Raw genomic sequence first — 26,691 nt, 5'->3', positions numbered from 1 at the left:
ACTTGAATTGTCATAGAATGGTTCTTCATTTAAAAGAAATCAACAGAAAATTTCAATTTTTTGGATAATAAACTCAGTTAAATATTGAGGAAAAACACATTATTTTACCGTGAAACTTATTCAAACTGTCTAGTAAGAGATGTTTAAATTGTTGAAGTATTGAATTATGAAACGAAAATTGTTGAACCAAGCAATAGGACTGAGACATTATCCATTAGAACTTAAATGAATATACCAGAAATTGAAGTTAACTATTAAGAAAAAGTATTCTCAACTTAATAATAGAGAAAGTAAGGTACACAATCTAAACACACCAAAATACAATTTCACTAAATAAATATCAATAATATTAAAAAGTTCAGAACAGTAAATAGTACAATCTCACAATATTAATATAGTATAAACTTGATTATTTACCAAACTAATATCTTTCTCACACTGAAGTTATTTCTTAAGGAATGTGTATTTGTATGTCCTCTCTAAGAGGAATTTTCTTGTAACTTCTATCAAATATCTCTATTTTGTAAATATACAAGTGACACATTAAAAGTTATCCATGAAAATTGAAAGCAACTTAATATTAAAAAAATACTTTATCTTATTATTTTAAAGGAAGATTAATGAGGTTGTAAAAAGGGTATTGTATGATTTAAGAATGACAGTGAAAAATACTTATTATATTAAGATTGATTACAGTTTAACCATTTAGAAGTTATTGGAAAAAAAAAACTGATCATATCTTAAATCGAGTAAACCAATATGAACACAACTTTTTCTTTGTTCTTCTATTACACTTCTTAAATTATCTACTTTGATAAATAATTACCTTCAAGTCTTGCAAAAACCATTGTATCAAGAGTCTTTAAAGTATATACGTTAGAGTGTTAGACCTTCTACCACTTGCTTTCTATTTCATATTGCAAAAAAAATTAAAATTTAATGTCTTTTTGTAGATTAAGTAGGTTGATCAGTAAAGTTCACTCCAGTTTAACTTTCCTATCAATAATTTGTGAGAGTGGAAATAGGCTCTAGACTTTGTTAAATCAAACACACATGATATTTTTTTACCTGTTACAGATTTTTTTTAGCCTTGATATGGCATAAAACACTATTGTTAGTGTTGTTTTGTTCTTCTCCATTTTCTTTTATCTCTCATCCAAACAAACCATAAAGAGTTGATTGGAACAGTAAAAATTAGGATTTCATTCAAGTCATTTTCCTTTCAACTCTTGAGAAAGTGAGATAGCATAGCATTCAAGCCAAACAACCAGTAACTCGTACAGTACAACTTTGCAGGGATTTGCTGCAGTCTATACATTTTAATTCTCCTTATTACATTCGAAAACCTTAGCAGACACCAAAAGGACTAACTTGAGTTTGATTCACATTGTGATACTGCTATGTCAAAACTTTCTAAACGGAAAATCAAAGCATGTCTCAAAGATTTGGGTTAAGATCCCTAATGGCATGGACTTGAACAGGTCCAGGCTTCATGAAGAAACTCCATGTGGAAGAAGTGCAGCAGCCACAATTCGACCTTCTTCATTCAGTATGTTGTAAGTTGATGCTGCATTTCTCTATGTAAATAGTCAAAAGAATTTAATTATAATAAACCCAGAGTATGGTAAAATAGTTGTCATAACTAGGGTAACTTCTGTAAGTTGAAAGTGTAAAAAGTTTTTACACTGATAACAATGCATCGGAACTAAACTCTGATGAAAAATAATAAACAAATCATGTAACATTCAAAATTCAAAGAGCCAGTTAAACTAGTAATTTTGGTTGGCTTCTTTCTTGCACCATTTGGAATTTTCTGTATGAGAATAATAGATAATTATACATAATAGCAAATTATCTATCACCATACATTGATCAAATAAAATGCAAATTCTAAAAGATTCTCTCCATTTAAAAGGTTAACCTTGCCAGTATATATTTCCCAGGACTTAATTTTGATACATTGGTTATTGTAAACTAAACTTTGTTTCACATTTGAAGTATTTACCAAATTCTTTCAATCATATGACAACATATGGTCGAATGATAATGTAAATTAGTTTTAAAATAGTAGATCAAAATGAAACTTTTCACTAATCAATTGTACCATCATGCTTGAATTATGAATTGTTGGATTAACCATTTTGTACTTGGGAACTGTTTGGTCAAACTCTATAAAAAGTTCTAAAAGAGATAGATAAGAAAAAAATTGAAATGAGTTTTTCAGTAAGTTAAAATTAGCTTATGCATCAACTAAATTTGTAGACGTTCTTTCATATACCTTCTCTAAATAAACTTCTAGGTCTATCCAAATAGACTCTTAAGTCCATTTCTTTCTAAATCTTAGAAACAAGTTTAATAGTTCTCATGTCCCCCTCTATACCTACAACCTATAAGGATCTATGTGCTAGTTTACTTAGATTACTTAATAAAACATAATAATGAGTACCAAACCAGCAATGAAGTCAAGCAGAACTCTCAAACTAAATCAATCATATAGATACCGAGTCTACAGCTTCTAACTTCACGCCAGTAGATCGAATAAACTGTCTCAGTTCAGGATCTACATGTTGAATGTCCCTTCCACAGCCAAGAATCAAAATCTCTGGCAAATATAAAAGGAAAAGTAGAACTTCACCAAACTTTGGGGGAATAAGAATGTTGAGCAAAGCCAAAAGAATGTCAAAACTAAAAAATCCAACCTGGAATAGGACGAATAACTTTGAAGAGCGACAAGCTGCAAGAAGAGACAAGATATAAGTAAACGAGATATTAGAGCAAGATAACATAATGCATTTTTCTCTAAACAAACAGATGAAACCAGAATGTTATAATGCATTTACTTCTTGTCACTTCTCTGCATGTTTCATAACTATTACACTACGGTGCACACATCCTTTAAATTGGAGGAAGAATTAATAATTGCCAATTAGCAGATGTTATCATCCATTTCTCGTATGCTCAATTCTGAGGATATACAAAATAAAGATTAAAGAAGGAGAATAAACACATCATAAGTACCCTCCTTCCACAATGGAAACCAAGTAATACAATTTAAAAGTATTAACCAAAACATTAAAGAAAATAATGGGTCCTACATATATCTTTTGTAGAAAAGGAATTTATGAGAGAAAAGCAAGTAAACACAAAATAGAGAAAATAAAGAACCACAGAGAATTAGGAGTGTCCGTGGCCCATGCGCAAACTACTATCAGTCTACGTCCCATCTGTTCACATGGCAAAACATGAGAGCTTGAAATGCCATGTCACTTGGTGTTGAATGGATTTTGACACAGGTGTGTGCCTTCCAAGTTCTTCATTCATTCCTGATTTTGGCAGTTGTATATGCAAATGCTAATTTTTCCATTGGTGTTTGCATAGTTCTCAAGTTCAGATCTAAAAGTTGTTTTCAGTTTCATTTATGTGTGTTCCACACTTGTGGCTATTTTTTTGCTGATAGTTACAAGTGATTTGCTTGTTCCTTTGTCCACGGAAGTATTTAACAATTCTTCCATTAGATTAAGAGTGGTGTTCTGGGTGCAGCTCTGAATATGATGCTTCCAGTGCACTGGTGTAGCACAGCAAGGTTTAAGGCTTCTTCTGGCAGTCATCTGCCTAACATACTACATCGACTTTGTTACAGTAAGACAGTGACTGTTACCAAAGTTCTTATAGCATGTTTGTATACACGTTTCATTCATGTTGCAACCATTTCAAAGCACCATTTCGTGAGAGGCAACAATTTCTAGCTTTTAGTGGAATGTCCGTTACAGGGTTCAAAACTGATAAAAAAAAAACACCATTAGACAGGTAGATTTTGGGTTTATATACTTTGTTGCTTCATTATTTTCTGCTTATAGATATGTTAAGGTTGTATACATATATTCAGAAAGATTATTAGGGGTTAATGTAAGTTAAATCTTTTTCTTCTATTTTTCTTCAAACTTCAAAGGTAAATTAGAAACCTTGGACTAGGATCACTAAGGCAGCACAGTTACCACTCCATTATTTCTTCAACTTTAGGTATAAAGGATCAATTTCAGGACAAACACTAACATACAAAATATATAAAATACAATAGCTTCCTTCATAAATGCTTATTTGAATAAAAATGTTGCTAGCAAAGAATAGGAAGAAGAAACAAAGGAGCATAAAACAAACAAACCTATCAGCGGTGATCTCTGAAAACTTCTTAGGTTTCCAAGACATGAGCAAATTTCCAACACAAAGCAAGCTTCCTTCATACTCAACCCCATTTACAGTAAACCCCGTATCATTATACCTAAACAAATTAGAAATAAAAAAATAATAATAATTAACAGCCATGTTAAGTCCCTGCAGAAATCATATGCTACAAGCCCATTTCACAATTAAGTCTATTACGTGAACCCAATACTGAAAAAATTAAAATTTAGAAGACCCTACTTTCAGAATGAGAAGAAAAACACAGAAAGGCAGAAAGGAACAGAGTAATTGCAACCAAGCTAAGTCCATGCATCAAATTACATATCATGTCACCATGTTGTTTGAGAAAATTCTAGAAAACCCATTTCCCTTTCACCTTTGTTCTCAAACCCCCATATTAAAAATCAAAATTTCATACACCCCATACCAGAATGAAACAAAAATGAACAGAAATTACAACCAAGTTAAGTCCCTAAGTCCAGTTACTTGAGACAATTCACGAAAACCCATTTCACATTCAATACTCTTCCTCGGACCCTATACTTTTTAAAAAAAAAAACTCTTTAAAACACCCCACTTCAAGAATTCCAAAAAAAAGAGCAAAATAGTTATAACCAAGTTCACTCCCTGCATCAAATCATACATCCTGTCACCATGCTATTTGAGACAATTGCAGAAAACCCATTTTACATTCAACTCTCTTCCTCAAACCCCATATAAAAAAAAACCAAAATTTAAAACTTTACAAGAACAAAAACCAAAAGGGGAAGAACCAACCCTTGAAATCGGAGCTGGTCCTCGGGGACTTGATCGATGAGATTGATCTGATCGTACAAAGAGAAAGCGCGTCGAAGAGAGGGTAACGCATTGACATGGCTGTGAGGCTTTAACGGTTCTTTGCGAAGAGTGCGTAAAAGGGTTGGAAGTGCAGATGCTGCTCTTTGCCTAACCGCCATGCCTCCTCTGTCTTGCTCTTTCCAGCAGCACCAAACGAACTCTGGTCTTCTCCACCCTTCCCTCAAGCTATTTTCATTTTTATTATTACTTCTTTAACTAAATAATTGAAGAGTTTAATGAATCTTTGTAAAAGCAACTAAGAAAAAAATTATTATTTATACTATCTTTGAAAGATATGAAAAAAGAATAATGCTTTTTTTTAATTAAAATAACGTTTTTTAAATTATGAAATTCATCAATTTGCATCTAATTCTCGATGTAAATAGAAGAAAGTTTATATCTTTGAACCAAATATCCTACAAAACGTATATGAATTTTTCAAATAGTATATATGAAAAATTTATTATGAAATTATTAACTAGTCAATTTTAGGGATAAATTTGGGTATTTATTAATAATAATAATAAACTAATTAAAATAAAAAACGGGTAAACAAAAGAGAAGTGAAAGTAGAATAAACACCAACACCAACAAAAACAACAACGTTAAATGGCTTATTCTTCTTGTTCTTGTTCTCGTTTGTTGTTGCAATTACAGAGTTCTTCGCGAGTAATGTTACGTCTCTCACCCTTTCTCGCTACTCCTCCTTCTTCTTCTCTCTCTTTCTCCTCCAACTGCCACGTGTCCTCTTCAGCTCAATCCACACTCCAACAGGCACATCAACGAAGCTCAGAAATGGTGGCATCGGAATATGCTGACCTCAATCTCTCTTACAACTTGGTAACCCTTTTTGTGTACATATTTTTTCTGAGACACTGTTATTTTGATACACCCACTTAATGGTTTAGTGTAGTTTTCCCTCTCTCAATCACCCATGAATTTTTTTCTTCACATTGGAACATTTGAATGAAAACAAGAAACAAATTGATCTGTTTGTAATGTAAAAGTGAAAACAGAGGATAAAAGTGCAGTTAAAACACCCTTAGCCCTTAAAAGTAAGAAAATTTAAATAAGTTGCTGAAATTTCCACTCTTTCATTTTAGTTCCTAAACTTAATCGCTTGCTGACATTTTTGTTCCTCATTATATGTTATCGTTTAATGTCTTGAACTTTAGACCAATCAAATTGACGAATTGTACCTTTTAGGACTTGTTTCGAATTTTATTAGTTTCATGAACTAAGGTGGTGAAAGTATTATATACTTTTACAGACTGTAATGGTGGTTTAAAAAAATATTAATCTATATGATGCATAACATAATACAAGAGGAACTAGTATATTGATGAGTTTGTGAGTTTTTGTGTGTGTTAGTTTAATGGTGGTTTTTATGTGTTTGTTATTTATTTAACCATGTTATGTTGTGTATCGAATTTCAGGATCTGGGTCACCTCAGGATCAGACAACATGTTAATCCTCTAAGCTCTTCTTTCTCTGTAATGTGTTACTTTATAAGTTCAATCTCCCATTCAATTATTTAGCTATGTTCATGTTAGTTTTATTAATATCGTAAGAAGTTGTGTATGAATGAATCTATGATATTACATATATAGATAAATAGGAGTGCAAGTGACACAATCTTCAACACACATATTCTGTTATGGGTTAAATTTCATTGGAAATTATAAAATTAGGAGGGAGACTTGTTAAATAAGAAATGAGACTCACAAAGTTTCATGTTTTCCATTAAAGTTCAACTGATATAGAGCATGTTCAAAAAAGTATCTCTCAGTTAAAATGTAATTTTGGTCACAACATTTGCTATCAATTTATTCATTGTTCGCCACGTTTATTCAAGTTATTATACAAAGAGGTATAGGAATTGAGAATTTAATTAGAATGATGACAATGTAAAGGTTGTTTACTCTATGATTATGTATGATAAGATTGTTGACATTGTAATAATTACTTTAAAAGTCATATTTACAAGGATTTTAATCAGCTGACAACATAAATTCCGTGCATTGATAGCGTATTATAATTAAACTTGTGATGCATTTTTGTGGAGAACCAGAGGAAGATACAGAAACAAGACATAAATAGCTTCTGTGGCATGGAGTTAGGATATCATTCATCATGCATTGAGGTAGTCTTTCGCTTTCCATTAATGTGGTTCTTTTTCTTTATAGGTTCCTGCAGAAGTACCAGACTGGAACCAGGTCTTTGCAGACCCAATGTTGCCACTCATGGTGGACATCGGATGTGGTAACCTGAATTTCAATGATAAGTTTATTTGATGCATTTTGTGTGTCTGTTATGGACTGGCACAGATCATGTATCTGGAAACTAATAATGATAGAACTAGTTTCTTGCATGATATAATACTGAGGTTGCAGTTGACTTTTGATTTGCTGAATCAAAATATCTTGTTGATATTGATATAACAATCATTTTCATTAATTTGTACCCTTGACATGAAAATTCCATTAAGAAGTACCTCTAGAACTAGGATCAATGAATCATTTCACTAACTTGAGTACACCTATTCCAGCATATCTGATGTTCTAATTTGTAAACAATGTCAGGCAGTGGCAGGTTTCTAATGTGGTTGGCTAAAAGAACTCCTAAACAGAGAAATTTTTTGGGACTGGAAATCCGAGAAAGGGTATGGAATCATTTTCTTTCCGTCACTTTTTGTTTTCAAATGCCCTGTATAATTGCTTCTTTCAATCAGTTTTTATTTCTTATCTGTTCTGGCACATTAAGCTTTGAATATTATAGAAGATATCTTGTCTGAAAATGTAATACTTCCTTGTGCAGATTGTCAAGCGTGCTGAGACATGGGCAAAGGATCTGGCTCTCAATAACATGTACTATCCTAAAACTCTTTATAGATGGTGGTCTATATATATATATATATATATATATATATATATATATATATATATATATATATATATATATATATATATATATGTATGTATGTATGTATAATTGTTTTTCAATTCTGGAGTATTGACTGGTGTTACACTAAAATGCCAGACATTTCTTGTTTGCAAACGCCACAATTTCTTTCAAGCAGTTGGTAGAATCATATCCTGGGCCCTTGGTCTTAGTCTCAATTCTGGTGAGTTATGTCCTCTGTAGAACTCCAAGGCAAGAAAAGGGTACAACTGAGCTAAGGGCTTGTTGGCTACATTGTTATTACTTAAGGGTTTTTCATCAAAAAAGTCATTTGTTTGTGGTTAAATGATTTCACCCTACACATGCAGTGTCCAGACCCACATTTCAAGAAAAGACATCATAAAAGAAGAGTTCTCCAGAAGCCTTTGGTTGGTGCTATAGTGGACAATTTAATGCCAGGGGGACAGGTATATTTCTGCATGATTGCAAATCTCATGCGTGTTCATCTAGAGTTTTGGTAAATGATCTTCTGTGAGATTTGCTTCTTATACTATACTCTCTTATTTTAATTGCTACAACTTAGACTGAAGATGGACCATGGTATGAGCATTTATTTATTGTTGAGATAGATATGTTGAAGACAATTATCAGCAACATGCTTGAGATTTTGCAAATAGTGTTTTACCTTAATGGGGTAATAATGCATGGAATGGTATTTTCTACATCTACTGCAAACATTGAAAGATCTTACCGCACCATTTATTATTAATTATGACATGAATAAATCTCTTTGCCAATTTCTCCTTGATCCCTTTTCCCTTTCCCTCTCCTATTGTGTTTTTATGCTGTTCCTGGATAGTCACTGTCATAAAAGATTGTGGAATCAATTTGTATACTAAAACAGTCATATACTTTATTTCTGACTCAAGGTGTATACACATTTACATTGTTTTTGGAAGGTCATTTGCATAAAGACTATGCATGTATCATTTTTAATTTGATCATTTCATTCAGTGTAACACTAGGAGACTTGCAGAAATGTTGAGGTTCTTTATTTCCTTTGTTATTAGATTCATATTTTTGGTTCTGAATATTTCTTTTACTAATATTGACAGTTATTGTGGAGCTTTTGACTGAAATTCTTGTTTGCTATTGTGTTATTACAGGTATTTGTACAGTCTGATGTGCTTGAAGTGGCACTTGACATGAGAAATCAGTTTGATGAAGTTGAAGCACTGAAACACATAGATGTTTCCAACCCGGCTATGTTGTGTGACAGTGAAGGGTGGTTGTTAAGCAACCCCATGGGAATAAGGACTGAGAGAGAGATTCATGCAGAACTTGAAGGTGCAAAAATCTTCAGAAGATTGTACCAGAAACATATATGAATGATGAGTTCTCAAGATTAACTACTTTGTTGATTTGCTCTCCAACTATGAAGCAAAAGGAGAACCTTGTCCATGTCAGACATAAATGGAATGGAACACTCATGAGACACACTGCTCCCCACATGACACCTCAAATCTTAACAAGATGCTTGGACTTTTTTTGTGCCTGCTAGGTTCAAGTTCTTTTACATGTTCAACCATAGTTAAATAGAATGCTTACCAATATTCTCTTTTTAGCTAGATATCTCTCACTTTCTGGTGAATTGTGTTTTGACCAGAGAAGTATTAAGGTGTGTGCTATCCAATGAAGTTCTCATATTCCACAGATCATACCTAATTGGTTAAGCTTTATGATTTGTGTATTTATGTATTTGTACTGTATTTTTATATGATCAAGTACTACTACAGTTGAAAAAGTAATTTTCTGGAAAAACACACAAACTATTTCCCTTACATAGAATGACTCAACTTGGATTATTCAATATTTCATGTGATTTTCTGATACAAAAGCCTCAAACAGGAAAAAAAAAACTGTATTTTAGTTTCAAATACAATAAACAATATACAAGTAGTTGTCCATGCAATTTATAAGGTAGGGTTGATTAGGTAAAATGGTAGGCATAGTTTAGGTGAGGTTCATTGAGTAATATTTTAACCACTAATATTTTTAACTAAAATTCATAGTGTAATGGATAATACTTTTTTTTCATACATATGTTATGAGAGGAGGGTATTCTTTAGAAATCTTATTTAAATAATTTACTTTTGTTTCACTCAAATCAACAATATATTAGTATCTTAAAAAATAATTAAAATAAAACAAAGATTACTAAAAATTAAAGTAAAATGAGCTTGATTATATGCAAGTAATTTATCCTCTGTTTTTTAATTTTGAAACTATAAAAATTTATTGGCAATTACTAAAATTAATGTAACTGCATACCTAACATTACCCCAACATTGACGCATGAAAAGTAAAGGACAGCGGAATTCTACGAACATTAACGACAAAACAAACAGTTTGTAGTTTTACGTTATTTTATTCATGAGGAACATAACTATTTTAGTGATAATAAATATTTTGAGGAAATTAAAAATATTATACAAAATTGATTTAATTGTTAAACAACTATTTTAGTGGTAATAAATTTCGTATACACACAATTTTAAAATATTTTAATTGATTTAATTTAATATAAAAAAAATCATTAAACCATTTCATAGAAATTGTTCTGTAACAGTTTTCAAATAAAACGTAAACGCGTAAAGATATGTCTGTGCTCCTCTTATATTAAGAGAATGATAGGTAGAAGAAAAGGTAAAGTTTCAAATTATTTATTCTTATTCTTCTGGAGATAATTATCTTCTTTCATCAACTTTAGAAGATTTCAGAGAAAGCATTCACAATTTCCGTTTGAGTAAGCATGAAGCAACAATGATATTCTTTTTTTTTTCATTGTTGCTGCCTAATATTCTGTGTGGAAATGGATTCTGTTTTCAGTTTGGTTTGATTAACATGTCATGATTCTTGTTTTCTTTGATAAATTTTGATACCTGTTGTACAACATGATCAACAGGGTTCTTCATGGTTATTGGATTGTGCCAATTTTAGTGCCTGTGTTCCTGTTTTTCTTTTTTCTTCTCAGATTTTTCCTTTATCCTTTGGCATGATCAATGATGAAAGAAACATGGATTTGATCAACTTTCATATATTCTGAATGCTGTGATGAACCTTGTTCTTCATTGTTCGTTAGGGGTTTTGCTAGATATTGATATATTCGTTGTTTAATCTTCTTGTTCCTGTTTAAGTTAATTATGAACTTATCCTGAATCATTTTTTGGTTCTGCAATTGACACTGCAAATCAGTGTTGATGTAACAACAATCTTTTTTTCCATAGAATTGAATTATGGATGTAGGTGAAGATTAAGGAATAACTTCATTCCATCCTTGGAAAGATTGGTGTAAACTCCTTTTTAGTATCTTATTTGTGAACTTGTTTCTTGAAATTATAACTGATTTGTGATTGGGTGTAAATGTGAGACTGGTTTTCATTGATCAGCATGAGCAATAAATTGAGATTCTTTTGGCTATAGGTTGAATCAACATGAGCAATAGAAAAGATGATGATGAGTCAAGTGAAAGAGGTATATTTCCATATCTAGGGCATCATCCAACAGCACCTCCCTACCCTCCAACTGCACCTCCCTACCCTCCAAATGTATACCCAGGACCAGGCTATCCTCCTCCAGGAGGGTATCCCCCAACAGCCTACCCTTCAACAGCATATCCACCACCACCAGGAGGGTATCCTCCTTGTGGTCACTACCCTTCAGAATACCCACCTGCATATCCACCACCACCTGGAGCATATCCACCTCATGGAGGGTATCCACCTAATGCTTATCCTCATTCAGGGTACTATCCACCAGCTTACCCTGCTGCACATGGTTATCCACATGCTATGCCTCCATATTCTGCAGGTAACAATAGTATTTAGATTATCTTTAAAGTCTGGAAAATCTTGTCTCCATATTCTGCAGGTAACAATAGTATTTAGATTATACGTTTAACAATAGTATTTACTTTACATCTGTTAGAATTTACTTTTTTCATTATTAAAATTTACTGCAAGAAACGAACAAGTGACTTAGAAGGTAAATTTGGGCAATAGACCTAGTAATAGAAATAAACTGAGTAAATAAAATAAATAAGTAATACAAGAATTTTAAATTAGGGTTTAGAATAAGAAAAAATATACTAAGAATATAGCGAACTTGAACGTAAACCTGGATAATTAACCTAGTAATAAAAACTAAGTAATATAAGAATATTAAATTAGAGTTAAGGATATGTAAATTATTTCAAACTAAGAATGGTAGGGGCTGCGCGAACGCAAGCCCCCTCTGACACAAATTACGACGTAGGCTCTGTCACTTGGACAGACCTTAGAACTGCACCCCTTCAAAGTGCAATGAAGGTCACAGATCTAGGCCATAGGCCTTTTTGATCACCCATTGACCCCGTCCAGGTAAGTATGTTACTCAATGCCACAAGCACTTAATTTATAGCTCATTCTCTTTACAACTCTACTAGTTATTTCGATGTGGGACTTGATAATTCTTTATACTTGTAACCATAGGACTCTGCAAGTTCTTTTAGTAACAACGGTCTTTTATTTGAAAAAACGAAGTACAACAAATGAAGGAAACACAAATGTCATCAAAATCCAAATGATTTTTTACTTGAACTGCCTCTGAATGATTGTTCATATAAATGAAATCGACAGAAAAGTTCAATTTGTCTTGAACTGCCCATTGTTCATATCAACTTGTGGGATAATATACTCAGTTTAATATTTCAGAAAAAAAAATACATGATTTTATTCTGAAATTTATTCATAATATGTTTTAGTATTGAATCATGAAACAGAATATTGTTGAACCAGAGGGTAATCAATCATTCTCAACATCCTAATATAGCATGGAAACAGTGTTAATTAACCAAATCTAAGAAATATAAAAGAATAAAAACAGTGTAAGTCGAAAAATCATAAAATTGAATTAGTAGGGGCTGCGCGAACGCAAGCCCCTCTGACACAAATTTTGACGTAGGCTCTGTCACTTTGACAGACCTTAGAACAGCACCCTTTTAAAGTGCAATAAAAGTCACTGCTCCAGACCATGGGCCTAAGTGATCACCCATTGACCCCATCCAGGTAAGTATGTTTAGCAATGCCATAAACATTTACTTTATAGCTCATATTGTATTCTACCTTAGTGGACATCTCAATGTGGGACTTGAGATGCGTCACAGAAGTTAAGAAAGTGTATTATGGGTTATTAAAAAACAAAATACAATACCGAACGAAACACAAATGTCAAAATCATTTTTAATCCAAATGATTTCGACTTGAGCATAGAACGGTTGTACAAATAAAACAAATCACCAGAAAAGTTCAATTTGAGGGATTATAAACAGTTAAATATTTTGAGGAAAAAAAGACATTATTTTATCGTGAAACTAATTCAAAATGTCTAGTAAGAACATGCTAGAATTGGAGTCCAAAAACTGCATCTATCATAAAATCTGCATCAAGCAGTCTAAAATATGTGAAGCTATAATGACTTGTTTGGTCCAAAATATGATCAAAATAAACATGCAGCTAATACAAACATACTAGATTGTTGAGAAATTTGTTCAAGTAGTAAATTGTGAAATGAAAATATAGTAGTATCCATTTGTTGTTATTATATTGTGTGTTCTTCCCAGGTAAACAGGTATTTTTTCCAAATCAGTTACAAAATAAGAATGGTTTAATCAGTTAAGCTAGCCCATTACTGACATACCTAGGTAAGACAGATAGCATTACAAATTAGTGATGCTAACAAAACAATATCACAAAAATCCGTATGCATACATTTCAAAGAACAAAAAACTATCACAAATATGTATGAATTTCAATATAGCTTAGTCTGCATGCATATTGTGATATATCACCACAAGCTTTCTTGAAAGATGAGGGAAGTCAAGTCAAATTATCAGAAGGGTTGTAAAAAGTATTCAGGAGCCAATCTTGGATAACATGGTATAACAGTGTTTAACAAAATAGTATCCTATTCATACTTCACTACGAGACTGATAAAATATTGGAGATCTTATGTTCATAAAATTGTTAAGCAAAAGACCAACATACTTGAAGAATATTGATACTCAGCAACATATAAAACTGGGCTTTGACTTTCATAATTTCCTGTTTGGACATATTTTAATTGTTGTTCACTGTTTATTCACAAAACCAGTAAAAACTTGTCAAAATTGATGTACTTGTACTCCTTGTTTTGAATGTATACTTGTTTTCACAGGTGACCAATTTTAGAACCTAGAGAACATATTAACTTTTGTCTTAACACTATAAAGTACTCAATAATTGACCCCAAATAGATGAAGATAATTTCACCTAACTGTGTTTTCAAGTAGAATGTATTGATCAATTAATTAGTTTTACATATTTTATCTTATATAGTGAGACAATGTTTTATTGTTGTTGTTTGTAAGGTGTGCAGTGCTAACTTTCTGATATGCAGGGCGTGGAGCTGGTATGGGAGGAATGTTGGCAGGGGGTGCTGCTGCCGCGGCTGCTGTTTATGGTGTTCACCATTTGGCTCATGGACATCATCGTTATGGACATGGTGGTTACTTCGGTCATGGAAAGTTCAAGCATGGGAAATATGGCAAACATGGAAGGTTTGGATTTGGCAAGTTTAAGCATGGTTGGAAAAGGTGGAAGTGATGAAGTGAGCATTGTATCAAATATGTAATGCTGAGTAAGGTCATGAATTTAGTGGTGGTGTGAATAATGTATGCAACAACATATTGCATGTTTATTCTGTGCATGAAAGAAATTCACCATCTTGGATTTCTTACTATTTGGTCCTTTATCTAGCAGTTCAGTAAATGTGACAGATAACTAGAAATTACTACTGTGTGGCGTCAATGTGCAGCTATTTGTTGGATTTAAACATCTATTAAAAAATAAACAAATTATGGAATGTCCTACTAGTTTTGAATTAAGGAATCTCAGAATTAAAAGAAAAGAATTTTATCAAACATCTCACACAACTTAATGGCAAATTATGAGTGCTATAGAACTAAGAAAGTCACTTATAATTTTATTTTAAAACTACCAACAAAATTTGAAGATGGTTCAAATAGGGAACATTCCACAACCTCAGAATTTACAAATAATCCTTGCTTTTCATTTCCTGTTCATACACATATTCCAATGAATAAGGTAGCTGGATTTAAATCACATACTTTTTACTTCACACTACTCACTTTTCCACCTAAATTTGTTAATGTAGACCTTTTAACAGGTCTTTTCCATCAAACCAGTAACAATTTGAGAATGGTTTAGCCTAAGCTAGTATTGGTAGACATTTTGAATTAGTTAAACATTAAATCTTAACAAATTAGCAATGCTTACTTAAGAATATCATAAATATTATAGCCTTTATCGTTGATTTTTCTTTATAAAAGTGTTAACAGTGCAAACGGATCATTTATACTCTGAAAAATTTATTCCAAAAAATACATTCTAAAAACATGTATAATACGTTATGAAAAACACATTGCCGAATGTATATAATATGTTTTGAAAAGTTTATTTTAAAAATTATGTTCCAGAAAAGACGTTTTCCAAAAATATATTTTATAAATTCCAGAAACTATGTTTCTCATTCTGAAAAAGGTTATCTGAAAGTCATTTTTAAAAAAAGGGGTACGACAACTACTTATTGTAAAGTAACTTGCTTATGACTACTTTTATTTATGACAACTTTGTGCAAATGTGTAGTTTTTTGTGTACTTAAACAAATTCATCATCCTTTATTACTTTGATTGTCTTTTTACTATTTTTTTCCCTTCATCAACAGCTAAAAGTTAAGGTAGCAGTTCAGTAAAATTGATAGATAAACACTGAAAACGTTCATCAGTTGTTAGTGGAATTTAAGTGTAGCATTGGACTTACATGTGATGTGATAACTTGTTTCCATTGAAGTCTACTGAAAGAGGGCCTCCATGAAACTAATGAGTCATGAGAAAGATTATTATTATTATTCTGTGACTTGTATGTGCAACTACTTTGTTGTAATAAAGCATCTTTTATGGAAGGAAAAAACACTAGGAATTAATATTCAAGAATCATATAATCAGCATGAGCAATAAATTGAGACTCTTTTATCTTTCTTGTTGCTGAGTATCCTCCACCTGCATATCCACCACCACCAGGACAGTATCCTCTCATTCACTGTGAACAGAAACAGCTTCAGAATAAAAGAGCATTCAGGGTATGCAGAGGCTGAGTATTATCTATGCTGGATAATAAGATAGTGCCCCTAATGCAAAAATAAATGACACTGAGCTCTGAAAGAAAAATTAACAACATAAAAATGAATAGCAGATACCTTCATAGTGTGCACATTCAAAGGTTAAAGGGTGGCATTAACAAGACATGAACCTAAGTGCAGATCAAGCTCCTCTGAAATTCCTCTAAACATATGATTTCTGTTTCATGGGATGATCACAAATGACCATTGTATATCAATCATATTAAGAAGGCATGTGTGCAAAGACAGAAGAGAGACAAGGATATGGGTACATTTGATGACTTCATATGGATAGACAGTTTTGTAACTAACTTACCAAGTTGTTACAGTTGTGAACAGTATAATAAATTGGAGTTTAGTCAGAGTTGGGAGGGGGTTTGTAGACTTCATTGGAGATTTTCTGGACACTCTCAAAGTGTCCTGGGTTGTAAACATTCTCTTTCTCTTGATCATGTTCACCACAATAAAATTCACATTCTTTCTTTTCATCTGGTTCTGAATCCTTAATTTTTTTCCCTAATTATCAGTTAATTCTATATGTCAACTCTAACCTTAAACATTCCAAACATTTAAGTCCTACAAACACTGATCTATACTGGAACTACTGATTGATTCTAGCCCCTGTTCATCAATTTGACTTGACTAGATTCTAGCACACAAATACCACACTAATTTCTCAAGTTATATGTAGTCCACAAATCTCTTCATCCATCCAGAACAAAATTTATTTAATGATGCATAACTTTGCTATTGTTGTGAGTTACTTCTTCAAAATTAAAAACGGTATGATTTAAAACACAGCAAGAATGAGAGAGATCACCCCAAAAGTGTATCCTACATTTGTGATATACAAAATATAATTTCTATGAGCTTCAGTTAATTGCAACAAGAAGAATACATATATATATAAAAAGACTTTGACTAGAAATTCAATGTTATCTTTTGATATTGAAATGAAATATATATACAAAATATACTTTCACACAATGACATTTGACTAGTCCTAGTCTAGTCCAATTTTGATTTGCCCCACATGCAGATCAGATATATAACTAAGCCTTTAGACAAATCATCAGTAATCTTCCTCGTGTAAACCTTTTGCCCCCTATAATGATTAGACTAAGAATCCATGGCTCTACCAACTTGTGGAGTCAGGTTGCTCATGCTTCTGCTGGAACCCATAACTCCCATCTTGTTGCAAACCCATATCATAAACTTCAGAATCTGCACCTCTACCTCTTGGTGAAGCATAATCTAAAGTCCTGTTAGCAAACTTTCCTCGACTTTTGCCTCTAATGGAATTGCCCCCTCTCTGTTTCCTGACAGAACCAACTCCCCCTGAGTACGACTCATTAGACCCATCAACATTCTTGGAGAAAACCCTCCTTCCACTCCCCCTACTCCTCGACGTTCCATCAAAACTTGTTTCATTCCTCCCAAAATTCGAAGAGGGAGGAGAGTGTTCTCCACCATCAAACCTTCCATTTGCATTCCTCTGATAATTCAAAGGAGAAGATCGCCCTCCATTGTCAGACCTACCAACATTATCAGACAAAACCCTCCTTCCATTTCCATTTCTTCTGAATCTACCATCACCCTCCACTCCATTCCTCCCATAACTCACTTGAGAAGACCGCGCTCCACCGCTACCAACATCATCAGACAAAAACCTCCTCCCATTCCCATTCCTTCTTGATCTACCATCACCCTCCACTCCATTCCTCCCATGAGACCGCACTCCATTTCTACCAACATTATCAGACGAAAACGTCCTCCTATTCCTATTCCCATTCCTTCTCGAGCCAACATCACCCTCACCCTCCACTCCATTTCTCCCATAATTCACATCAAAAGATGAAAATTCTCCATCATCACCTTCCAATTCAAACCCATCAACATCCTCCAACAAAACCCCTTTTCCATCCCCATTTCCACTCAAATCCCCACCATACACAACTCCTTTCCTTCCATTTCCCATTTCACTCAAACCTACACCAAATTCAAATCTCTTCCCCCCATTCGCCTTTTCACTCAACTTTCCACCAAACTCAATCTCCTCTCCCCCATTTCCCTTCTCACCCAACTTATCATCAAAAACATTCCCCTTTACCAAAACCCCTTTCCCATCAACCCCCCCTCCATCCACATCATGTCCCCCCTTCACCAGCCCATACCCATCAACCCTTCTATAAGGCTTCACACTGTGCACCACCCCTTTGGGGAAAAACCTAGCAGATGGCAACTCATCAGGGGTCTCAAACAACACAGGCCCATCCCTCTCACTCCACATATCAAACCCACCAGGCTTCTGAAACCTGTCGGCAAGAACCTTCACCTGCTCATCAGCTCCTACAGAGAACAGATTAGGCGCCGCCACCGCTCTCTCCACCACCTCCCACGGCCGCTCCAGCTCCGACACTGCCGCCTTCAGCTCCGCCCGCTTCCGCATCTCGTATATCTGCCGCTCCCGGCTCAGGCGCGCCTTCAGCAGCTGCTTGGCCTTCTTCGCCTGCATCCGCTTCCACACCCACTTCGACACGCCACCCGGGTACGTGCGGGGACCCCCACCCATTCGGATTACGGTGCTCACACGTGCGGAAGGATTGGGAAGAAATTGGAGGGCTTTAATGGGGTTGTGGAAAAAGGGGCATTGGGAGAATGAAAGGTGGTGGTGTTGAGGGAGTAAAAGGTTCATCTTGGGTTTGCTTTCAAATGCCCCACAACAACACCAAGAACAGATTTGTTAAAAAAATCAACTTTTTTATCTGAAAAGAAGAAAATTTTGAGAATTGGATGGTTCTTTGGAAGCTACTGCAGTCACAAGTCCCTAATCCTCGTTCATTCTTTCTACACTGTGGTCGTTCGCAGATATGGCTTATGTTCTGTTACTGTTATATATGGTTGCATTTGCAGGAACCAAGTCTTTATTAGAAACTATAATATTTTGAAAAATAAATTTCTTTTTTTTTTTTCCTAAAATAATCTTTCAAGAATCAAATTTGTTCTAGAAATTATTTTTTGGAAAATGGTTTGTTGGAAATTCTTTTTTTTTCAGACAATATTTTCTAAAATACATTTCGTGAATTATGGAAAGGATATTCCGAAAGTTTTTGAAAAAATAATCTCGAAGTCATGGGTAAAATACTCTTTTCAGAAATTGAGGGAGTGAAAAAAAGTATATGAAGAAACACTATTTATATTTTAACTTATTGAACCTATTTGTTTTGTTGTAAAAAAAACTTACATAACCTATTTTAGACCAATATAAAAAGGCATGTGCTTCTTATACTATATTTTTTTACTTGCACTAAAGGAATGATATTTTGAATAGATGTATATAATAAAAGGTAAATTTGTAATTAAAATGAATAAATATTAAAATAATCGTATTGAAAGTTATAATGTAGTTCTATAAAATATATATCATTATTCCTTGCACTATATTAGTGATGAGAAATAACGAAAATGTTTCATTTGCTTTTTAAATAGATTTAGGAATTTGGTTCTTCTTTTTCTGCATGTTTTATTATTATTTTGAGTGTTTTGTAAGAGGCGTGAATCTAGTTGGTATTTGTTAGGTCCATCAGTTGTTGTCCAATTTTTTAGGGTGTTTGGTGGTTGTTTTCGTCAAGAAATAAATGTAAGTTTGTGGTTTATTTTCAATTCCAAAATTTGATTTTCATAATGGAGTTTAGGGTGCATGTGAGAAAATCCATTCCGGAAAGACAAATCTGAAATAGGAACGATAACTTCCAAAAAAATAGATTATGTAACAAAAGTTGTTTTTCTGGAATAATGATTTCGTCTTAGTTCAATCTTTTTTCATCTTCATCAAATATACTTGGTGTATAAAATAATACTTGGTGAGTTAGTCAATTATGATTACATTCTAAAACAATACTTAAAAGTTTAGTTAAGATTAGCTAAGTGTTAAAAGAATACTCAATATATTAGCCAATACCGGTTACACTCCAAAACAATACTCGATGAATTATCCAATATATTACATTTCTAAAGTAATACTTAGTTGTATCTTCTAGCGTTAGTTTACATAATGAAACTCAATCATTGATTGAGAACTAACATAGTCTGTTATATAGACAAACCAATATAAAAATCTAAGTGTATATTCATTTTTCCATTATCTTGGTAAAATTGCATCTTTCGTAATTTTGAATGAAAACTCATATTCGTAAATTCCATTGTCATGTATGGTGTCTAAAGTACCAAATAAAGTAGGCTTCAACGATAGTTTGGGCTTTAATTTTATTTTTGTAATTGGTTTTTGCACTCCCATAATTGCTTCTCACACCTTTCACTAAAGTGAATGACAAAGTTGACTTTAAAATATGTATATTTTCTAAAAAAATAATGAAATGTGTGCTGCCTATGACTTAGAGGTGCACCGATAGGAAAATCGAAAGGTAAAAAATAAATAAATAAATAGTTATTGTGGCAAAGTTCATCTAAAGGTCCAAAACATAAAGGGTGTGTTTAAAGAAGATTAGGTGCAAAGAGTAAAAGCCCAACCGGGTTTTAAACCCAATAAGAAAGTGTTATAACTAGGTGATCAACCTAAGAGGTAAGTAGAGTGAATTTATCTTATAATTAACTAGTATCAATTCTGACTTTGGCATCAGAGCATCTTTTAGGTACACACATTCATCCGTGAGAGGAGATCGAGACCAAGAACCTAGAGATCCAATTGACCTAAATCAGAGAAGTGAGAGTCTACAAGTCATATCCAAGTCCAAGCTGAAAGCCCAGACCGAGAGCTACACCGAGAAAGAAGACTGAGAAGTCAACAACCTCAAAAGAAAGAAGAATGTTTTTTGGCCCTTGCAAGAACAAGATGTATTAAAAGACTATTGGATTATATGTTTTAAGAACCTTCTAAAAAAAATGAACCAGAATTATTGAGTGTGGAATTCAAAATTGTTTTTTATTTATTTTGGATTATTTATTTTTGTTAAATCCTTAACTTTGATTAGTGTAAAACAATTATTAGTTTGGGTTAAAATATACCATATCTCCAATTCAGAGTTTTTTCTCATTGATTTCATTTAGATGCATATAAGTTTCATCATTTATCTTGATGGGTTGCATGAAAAGTCATGATAAAGGTGTAGGAAGAAACACTATTTTATATTTTAACTTCTTGGATCTATTTGTTGTAAAAAAAAAACTTCTAGGACATATTTTAGACCAATATAAAAAGGTTTGTGCTTCCTACACCATATCGTTTTGTAACTTGCACTATACTAGTGAAGTGAAATAATAAGAATGTCTTTAGTTGTTTTTTAAATAGATTTAAGGATTTAGCTCTTCTTTCTCTGCGTGTTTTTTTACTATTTTGAGTGTTCTATGGGAGGTGTGAGTGTGGTTGGTGCTTGTTAGGTCCATTTGCATGTACTTGTTGTCTCATGCTTCTTCAATATTTGGTGGTTGTTTTTGTCAAGGAAGAAATAAAGTGAGTTTGTGGTTTATTTTCCATTCTAGAATTTGGTTTCTGTAATGGGGTTCAGGGTGCAAGTGAGGAAATTCATTTTGGAAAGACAATTCTATAATAGGAATAATAACTTATGGAAAAGGGATTCTAGAATGCAAAAGTTTTTTTTCAGAATCTTTTTTTATTCTTAGTTCATCATCTTCGTCAAATATACCTGGTGTATAAAAGAATACTTGGTGGGTTAGCAAAAAATATTGTGTTCCAAAATAATATAAAAATCTAAGAGTATATTAGTCTTTTTCTTATCTTGTTGAAATTGCATGTTATTAAAAATTGTATTGATATAAGAATGTGAGTTTTTCAAACTAAGTTTTTGAAGATCTTTAAAAATTTGTCTATCTAGTTAAAATTTATTGTCTGATTATGCATCATTAGACAAAACATTCACATATTTGCAAAAAAAAATATTATTTTTTACCTCTTTCTTGTATTTTAACGTGTATTTCACAACTCTCATAAATAATTTGATTGTATCATATCATTAAAAAACTTACCAATTAAATAAAAGTTCATACTTAATTTGATATATTTACTTAATTATTTATTTTCAAATTTTGTCTTGCTCTTTTTCACTAACAAAATTCAATTTAGCAAGTAAACATCTTGTTAAAGAAACCAACCACATCTTAAAAAGAATACATAAATATTGTTTAAAAAATAAAAATCATACATTTTTTTATGAATTCATGAATAATTGTAGTGTATATATTTATAATTAGTTTAGAATATAAATAATAAAAAATACAAAAAAGTAAACTAAAAAAATAAAAGTCATAACTTAAAGCAACTATTTAGTAAGATGATATCACTTTCTTAGTTGCTTCTTCCTCCACCCATGACTTCTTCATGTACTTCCATAAATTTCAAAAATCCAAAATTTTCCTTCAGTGTTTTATGGTTGGATGATGAGCGAAGAGAATGTGTGGGTTGAAGGTGGTGGTGGTGGCGGCGATTGTTGTGTAGTGGATTGTGTTAATGGCGATTGATGATCGTTAGCAACGATTTGTGGTAGTGATGACATTTTTATGTGAGTTTTTAGTTTTCTTATTTTTGATTGCGTTGCAGAGATATCGTGGATTTGTTATGTTTTCAATTGGATAATCCGGCGCATCAACATATGATAGAATTTGTAAGTTAAAGATTTTAGAAATTATATTCCAAATTGTGTAACACGAAACTCACTTCGAATCTAAAATAGTATTCCAGCTTATGCAATTCGTAGTACATTTTTGTACGGATTGCATAAGCCAAGATGTTAATCTGGATTTGAGAGTGAGTTCCATGGTACACAATCTGAAATAGAATTACTGAATTTTATAACGTGCAGATTAGGTAATCCGAAAGTTTATTGGATCCAGAATGGAGTGAAAATGATGATGACTTGTTTTCAGATTACATAATCCATAAGGTATTTTGGAGTTATCAAATAACTTATGTATTACCTAATCCATAAAAGGTATCTTTCAGATTATTTAACTCGGTACATGTTTTTTCATATTTCAATGTTGCGAATTATGTAATTCAGTTTCAATTCGTTCTGATTTTATCCTTCCAATTTACGTAAAAATGGAATTTTTAATGAAAAAAAATAGCAACAACCAAATACAACCAAACATTGCAACAAAACATTGAAAAAAAACACAAATACTAACCTCTACAATTGTAAGTGGTGGACGAAAAGCTTTCAAAAACTGCGAAGAACCACCACAATTTAGGATTTTTTTCTTAAATTATTTACAGAAGGTCATAACAGTAAATTCCATTTAGTATGGGGGTGCAGGTAGAAGACTCCCAATTTCTTCATGATCAACTCGCCAACCTACTAAAGAATTTACCAAAATCCATAATTTTGAATGAAAACCCATATTTGTAAATACAATTGTGGTCTATGGTGTCTAAAGTACCAAATAAAGTAGGCTTCAACGATAGTTTGGGCTTTAATTTTAATTTTGCAATTTTGCACTCCCATAATTACTCTTCACACCTTCCACTAAAGTGAATGACAAAATTGACTTTAAAATCTATATATTTTCTAAAAAAATAATATGAGATGCATAAAAAGACTATTGGGTTATATGTTTTAAAAACCTTCTAAAAAAAAAAGAGAACCAAAATTATTGAGTATGGAATTCAAAAATGATTTTTATTTATTTTTGTTAAATCCTTAATTTTGATTAGTGTAAAACAATTATTAGTTTGTGTTAAAATATACCATATCTCCAATTCAGAGTTTTTCTCATTGATTTCATTTAGATGCATATAAGTTTCATCATTTATGTTGAGAAAAAAAAATGTATATGATGAGTTCCAAAGCTTACCACAACTATGATATGTGAATGTGCACCAATACAATTTTATATAAACTTAATTTATCATTGTTTTAAGGATAAGTCAATGCTTTGCAACAAAGGAGTGAGAAAGGAAGACAATGTATTCTTCAAAGAAGATAAATAATAAATAGTATGATTTATTTGATGAATGACATTTTATTGTTTTAATGATTCTAAGAAGAAGAATACAACATAATAATCATAATAACTAATTCTTTAAGTGCATCACATATATAAGTAATTGAAGAAGAAATGAGAAGACAAAGTAAGAGAAAATGTAACATAATTCTCGTATTATTCGAGGGTTGAGACCCCTCGATCACATTAAACTTCAATTAAACATAAGATTAAGATATTTATTAATTTTTTTTGCTGATAAAAAATAAATTAAAAACACAAGATTAAGAAGAGCATTAAAGACAAAATTATGCAGGCTGTCAAAGGATTAATCGGAAAAATTATACTAACACATGTCCAGGAACAATAAGGCATAACTCGTTTTTTAATAGGTTGACCTACACTATGTCATGATACGCATTTATTGAACATTAATTACACTGCACTACCCAAGACCAAAAACTGACTTAATTGTCGAAAAACCTTTTACATGTACTCGTCCGATACTTCCAACCAAAAATAGAAATCTCAATATTAATAACAACCACACACAACAAGAGAAAGATACTTTCTCGACAAAAAAAGAAACTCTAAAAATAACAGATTATTTTTTTTAAACCTCTCTTTTATGTTAATAGCATATTGTCAATTGTAGAAATTCTCATTTGTTGTATATAGTGGGAGTGATTCTAATAGTTATGTTTTAAAATATAAAAGAGTTTGTCAACTAATTAAAAACCTAATAAAAATAATACTTGTTAAGAATAGTTTTGAACACTATTTAATGAAACTTATACAATTAGTTAAGAACCAAACATAGATTGCATTAGAGACAAATGTTATATTTGTTGTTATGTTTATTTAATGTTGATAAACAATTATTGTTATCTTTGTTTAATTTTCACAACTAATCTTGAGTTGTCTTTAAATGTCTGTGAAATTTGATTATCTTTTATTTTCTTCACATGTTTAACTATTTAAAAAATACTAAATACTAAATTATTTGTTCACGTATTTGTACAAAAAAATTAAAATGTCTTCTAAAACAGAATTCAACTATTTTTAATTAAACTATTTTTTCTTGTATACTTCTTTTTATTTTATAATTTTGGAACAACCCGTACAAGATTTATGATTAATTACATGATAACATTTCCGAAACAATTTAAAATACATAGTGAAATCTTCATTCAGAAAACACAAAATTAAAAACCTTTTAGATTTTTTGTTTCATAAAACGTTGTTTTGTAAATTGACATCACTAAAACCCAAAGATGAGACAAAAATGACCAAACTCCTTAGTATTGAACTAACAAAGTATTATCTTTAAGATACAACTTTCTATAATAAGTAAATTTGAAAATATAGGTAATTTTTTTTAATCAAAACTAGCTTCACAAAATGTTTCTCATCAAAATCAGCTTCACGAAAATTGGTTAATTGCTGAACAAGTTAAATGTTGACCTTAAAACAAAATAACGATTTTTTAATTACTATAAAAAATTAAATATAAAATAAATTTTAATAATAAAAATAATTAATTATTATATTGATTAAATTAGATAAAAATATTGATATTTAAAAAATTTCTATTATCAATAAAAAATTATAAATTAATATCTGATTAACAACTATAAATTAATATATGATTAACAACTAAATTTTTAATTATTAACTATTTTAGATCCTAAGAAGTTAAAATCTTCATAACCAATTTATAAATTAGTTTATAATTTTTATTAATAATAAAAATTATTTTAAATACTAATAATTTTCTAGTTTATAAAATAATATTTAATCTAATCAATATAATAATTAATTATTTTTCATAAAATTAATTTTTATTTAATAATTTTCTAGTAATAAAAAAAATATTATAACTTTCATGATAAAATATTTTGGAAGGTTTTAATTTTATGTTTATGGAACAAACATTATAGGATGTATTCTTAACTATTATAGAGATGTTATTATGTAATAATAAATCTTTTTAGAACGAGTAATTTAAAATAATTAAAAATTCAATTCTGAATTATAATTTTTGAAATATATCTTTTATAATATTTCTAAAGCATGCAATTTAAAAGTCTTTAATACTTTCTTAAGGGTGTTGTAAAAAAAGATTTTTTTTATTATTCTATTATAGTGAGATGCATGAAAAGAAATTATGAAAATAAAATACAGAAATAGAGAAAGCAAAATTGCCTTTCTTGACCCAATGGTATTTGTGTTAAAGACATTGGTTCCTTACCTAAAAACTTTTGTTTTTTCTTTCAAAATTTAATGACACAATTATACAATAACAAATTTTTGTTTGGTCCACCAATTACACATATAATGTTATGTTGGTTGCTTCTTTGGACCATCTTTGTGTTAAAGGCATGTGATCAATTCAAACATACCTTTCTTACCTAAAATATTATCTTCTTTTTCAATTTTTTTATGGCACAATGGTACATATATAATTATTGTGATTTGGTCCATCAATTGTACATAAAATTTAAATTTTAGAAAATTTTCTTGAATAATGTAACTAAGATT

General features: G+C 31.5%; 4 protein-coding genes and 2 non-coding genes across 7 annotated transcripts; 2 read left to right on the top strand and 4 right to left on the bottom strand.

Moving 5' to 3' along the window:
• Positions 1-1,179: 1,179 nt before the first annotated feature.
• Positions 1,180-5,668, bottom strand: LOC137818202 (NADH dehydrogenase ubiquinone 1 alpha subcomplex assembly factor-like protein (DUF498/DUF598)). Its single transcript, XM_068621476.1, has 5 exons — positions 4,960-5,668; positions 4,163-4,279; positions 2,700-2,734; positions 2,502-2,602; positions 1,180-1,577 (listed from the first exon to the last, which is right to left on the bottom strand). Exons 1-5 carry the CDS (start codon positions 5,136-5,138, stop codon positions 1,491-1,493), a joined length of 519 nt encoding a protein of 172 aa, XP_068477577.1. The 5' UTR covers positions 5,139-5,668; the 3' UTR covers positions 1,180-1,490.
• Positions 5,590-9,757, top strand: LOC137818201 (tRNA (guanine-N-7) methyltransferase). The gene is made up of 8 exons (XM_068621475.2): positions 5,590-5,859; positions 6,456-6,512; positions 7,206-7,281; positions 7,602-7,681; positions 7,837-7,886; positions 8,059-8,143; positions 8,289-8,387; positions 9,087-9,757. Exons 1-8 carry the CDS (start codon positions 5,629-5,631, stop codon positions 9,306-9,308), a joined length of 900 nt encoding a protein of 299 aa, XP_068477576.1. The 5' UTR covers positions 5,590-5,628; the 3' UTR covers positions 9,309-9,757.
• A 773-nt stretch (positions 9,758-10,530) lies between these two features.
• On the top strand, positions 10,531-14,877 carry LOC137818343 (uncharacterized). 2 transcript variants are annotated; one of them, XM_068621700.2, is made up of 3 exons: positions 10,531-10,626; positions 11,404-11,790; positions 14,395-14,877. In XM_068621700.2, exons 2-3 carry the CDS (start codon positions 11,415-11,417, stop codon positions 14,598-14,600), a joined length of 582 nt encoding a protein of 193 aa, XP_068477801.1. In that variant the 5' UTR covers positions 10,531-10,626; positions 11,404-11,414; the 3' UTR covers positions 14,601-14,877. The 2 variants fall into 2 exon arrangements, with proteins under 2 accessions (XP_068477801.1, XP_068477800.1); XM_068621699.2 differs by having other exon boundaries at positions 10,560-10,726.
• On the bottom strand, positions 12,186-12,346 carry LOC137819887 (U1 spliceosomal RNA). The gene has a single exon (XR_011082470.1). It is a non-coding gene; the product is annotated as a U1 spliceosomal RNA (small nuclear RNA).
• LOC137819896 (U1 spliceosomal RNA) lies at positions 12,874-13,033 on the bottom strand. The gene has a single exon (XR_011082478.1). It is a non-coding gene; the product is annotated as a U1 spliceosomal RNA (small nuclear RNA).
• A 2,239-nt stretch (positions 14,878-17,116) lies between the features above and the next one.
• On the bottom strand, positions 17,117-19,087 carry EMB1513 (copper ion transmembrane transporter). Its single transcript, XM_068621698.2, has one exon. It carries the CDS (start codon positions 18,887-18,889, stop codon positions 17,330-17,332), a length of 1,560 nt encoding a protein of 519 aa, XP_068477799.1. The 5' UTR covers positions 18,890-19,087; the 3' UTR covers positions 17,117-17,329.
• Positions 19,088-26,691: the final 7,604 nt, after the last annotated feature.

Source organism: Phaseolus vulgaris, chromosome 10, assembly GCF_051622355.1.
Source record: "Phaseolus vulgaris cultivar YP4 chromosome 10, ASM5162235v1, whole genome shotgun sequence".
NCBI lineage: Eukaryota > Viridiplantae > Streptophyta > Magnoliopsida > Fabales > Fabaceae > Phaseolus > Phaseolus vulgaris.
This window is presented reverse-complemented; position numbering and strand designations above follow the sequence as displayed.

Bases quoted from the DNA above. Each gene is read 5' to 3' on its own strand.
- LOC137818202 (XM_068621476.1), bottom strand. From the start codon at position 5,138: ATGGCGGTTAGGCAAAGAGCAGCATCTGCACTTCCAACCCTTTTACGC. The intron at 2,603-2,699 runs GTTGGATTTTTT...TATATTTGCCAG, and splicing joins AGTTATTCGTCCTATTCCAG to AGATTTTGATTCTTGGCTGT. The intron at 1,578-2,501 runs GTATCTATATGA...CTATTTACATAG, and splicing joins AGTTAGAAGCTGTAGACTCG to AGAAATGCAGCATCAACTTA.
- LOC137818343 (XM_068621700.2), top strand. From the start codon at position 11,415: ATGAGCAATAGAAAAGATGATGATGAGTCAAGTGAAAGAGGTATATTT. The intron at 11,791-14,394 runs GTAACAATAGTA...TCTGATATGCAG, and splicing joins TATGCCTCCATATTCTGCAG to GGCGTGGAGCTGGTATGGGA.
- EMB1513 (XM_068621698.2), bottom strand. From the start codon at position 18,889: ATGAACCTTTTACTCCCTCAACACCACCACCTTTCATTCTCCCAATGC.
- LOC137818201 (XM_068621475.2), top strand. From the start codon at position 5,629: ATGGCTTATTCTTCTTGTTCTTGTTCTCGTTTGTTGTTGCAATTACAG. The intron at 7,282-7,601 runs GTAACCTGAATT...AAACAATGTCAG, and splicing joins CATGGTGGACATCGGATGTG to GCAGTGGCAGGTTTCTAATG. The intron at 7,887-8,058 runs GTACTATCCTAA...CTAAAATGCCAG, and splicing joins GATCTGGCTCTCAATAACAT to ACATTTCTTGTTTGCAAACG.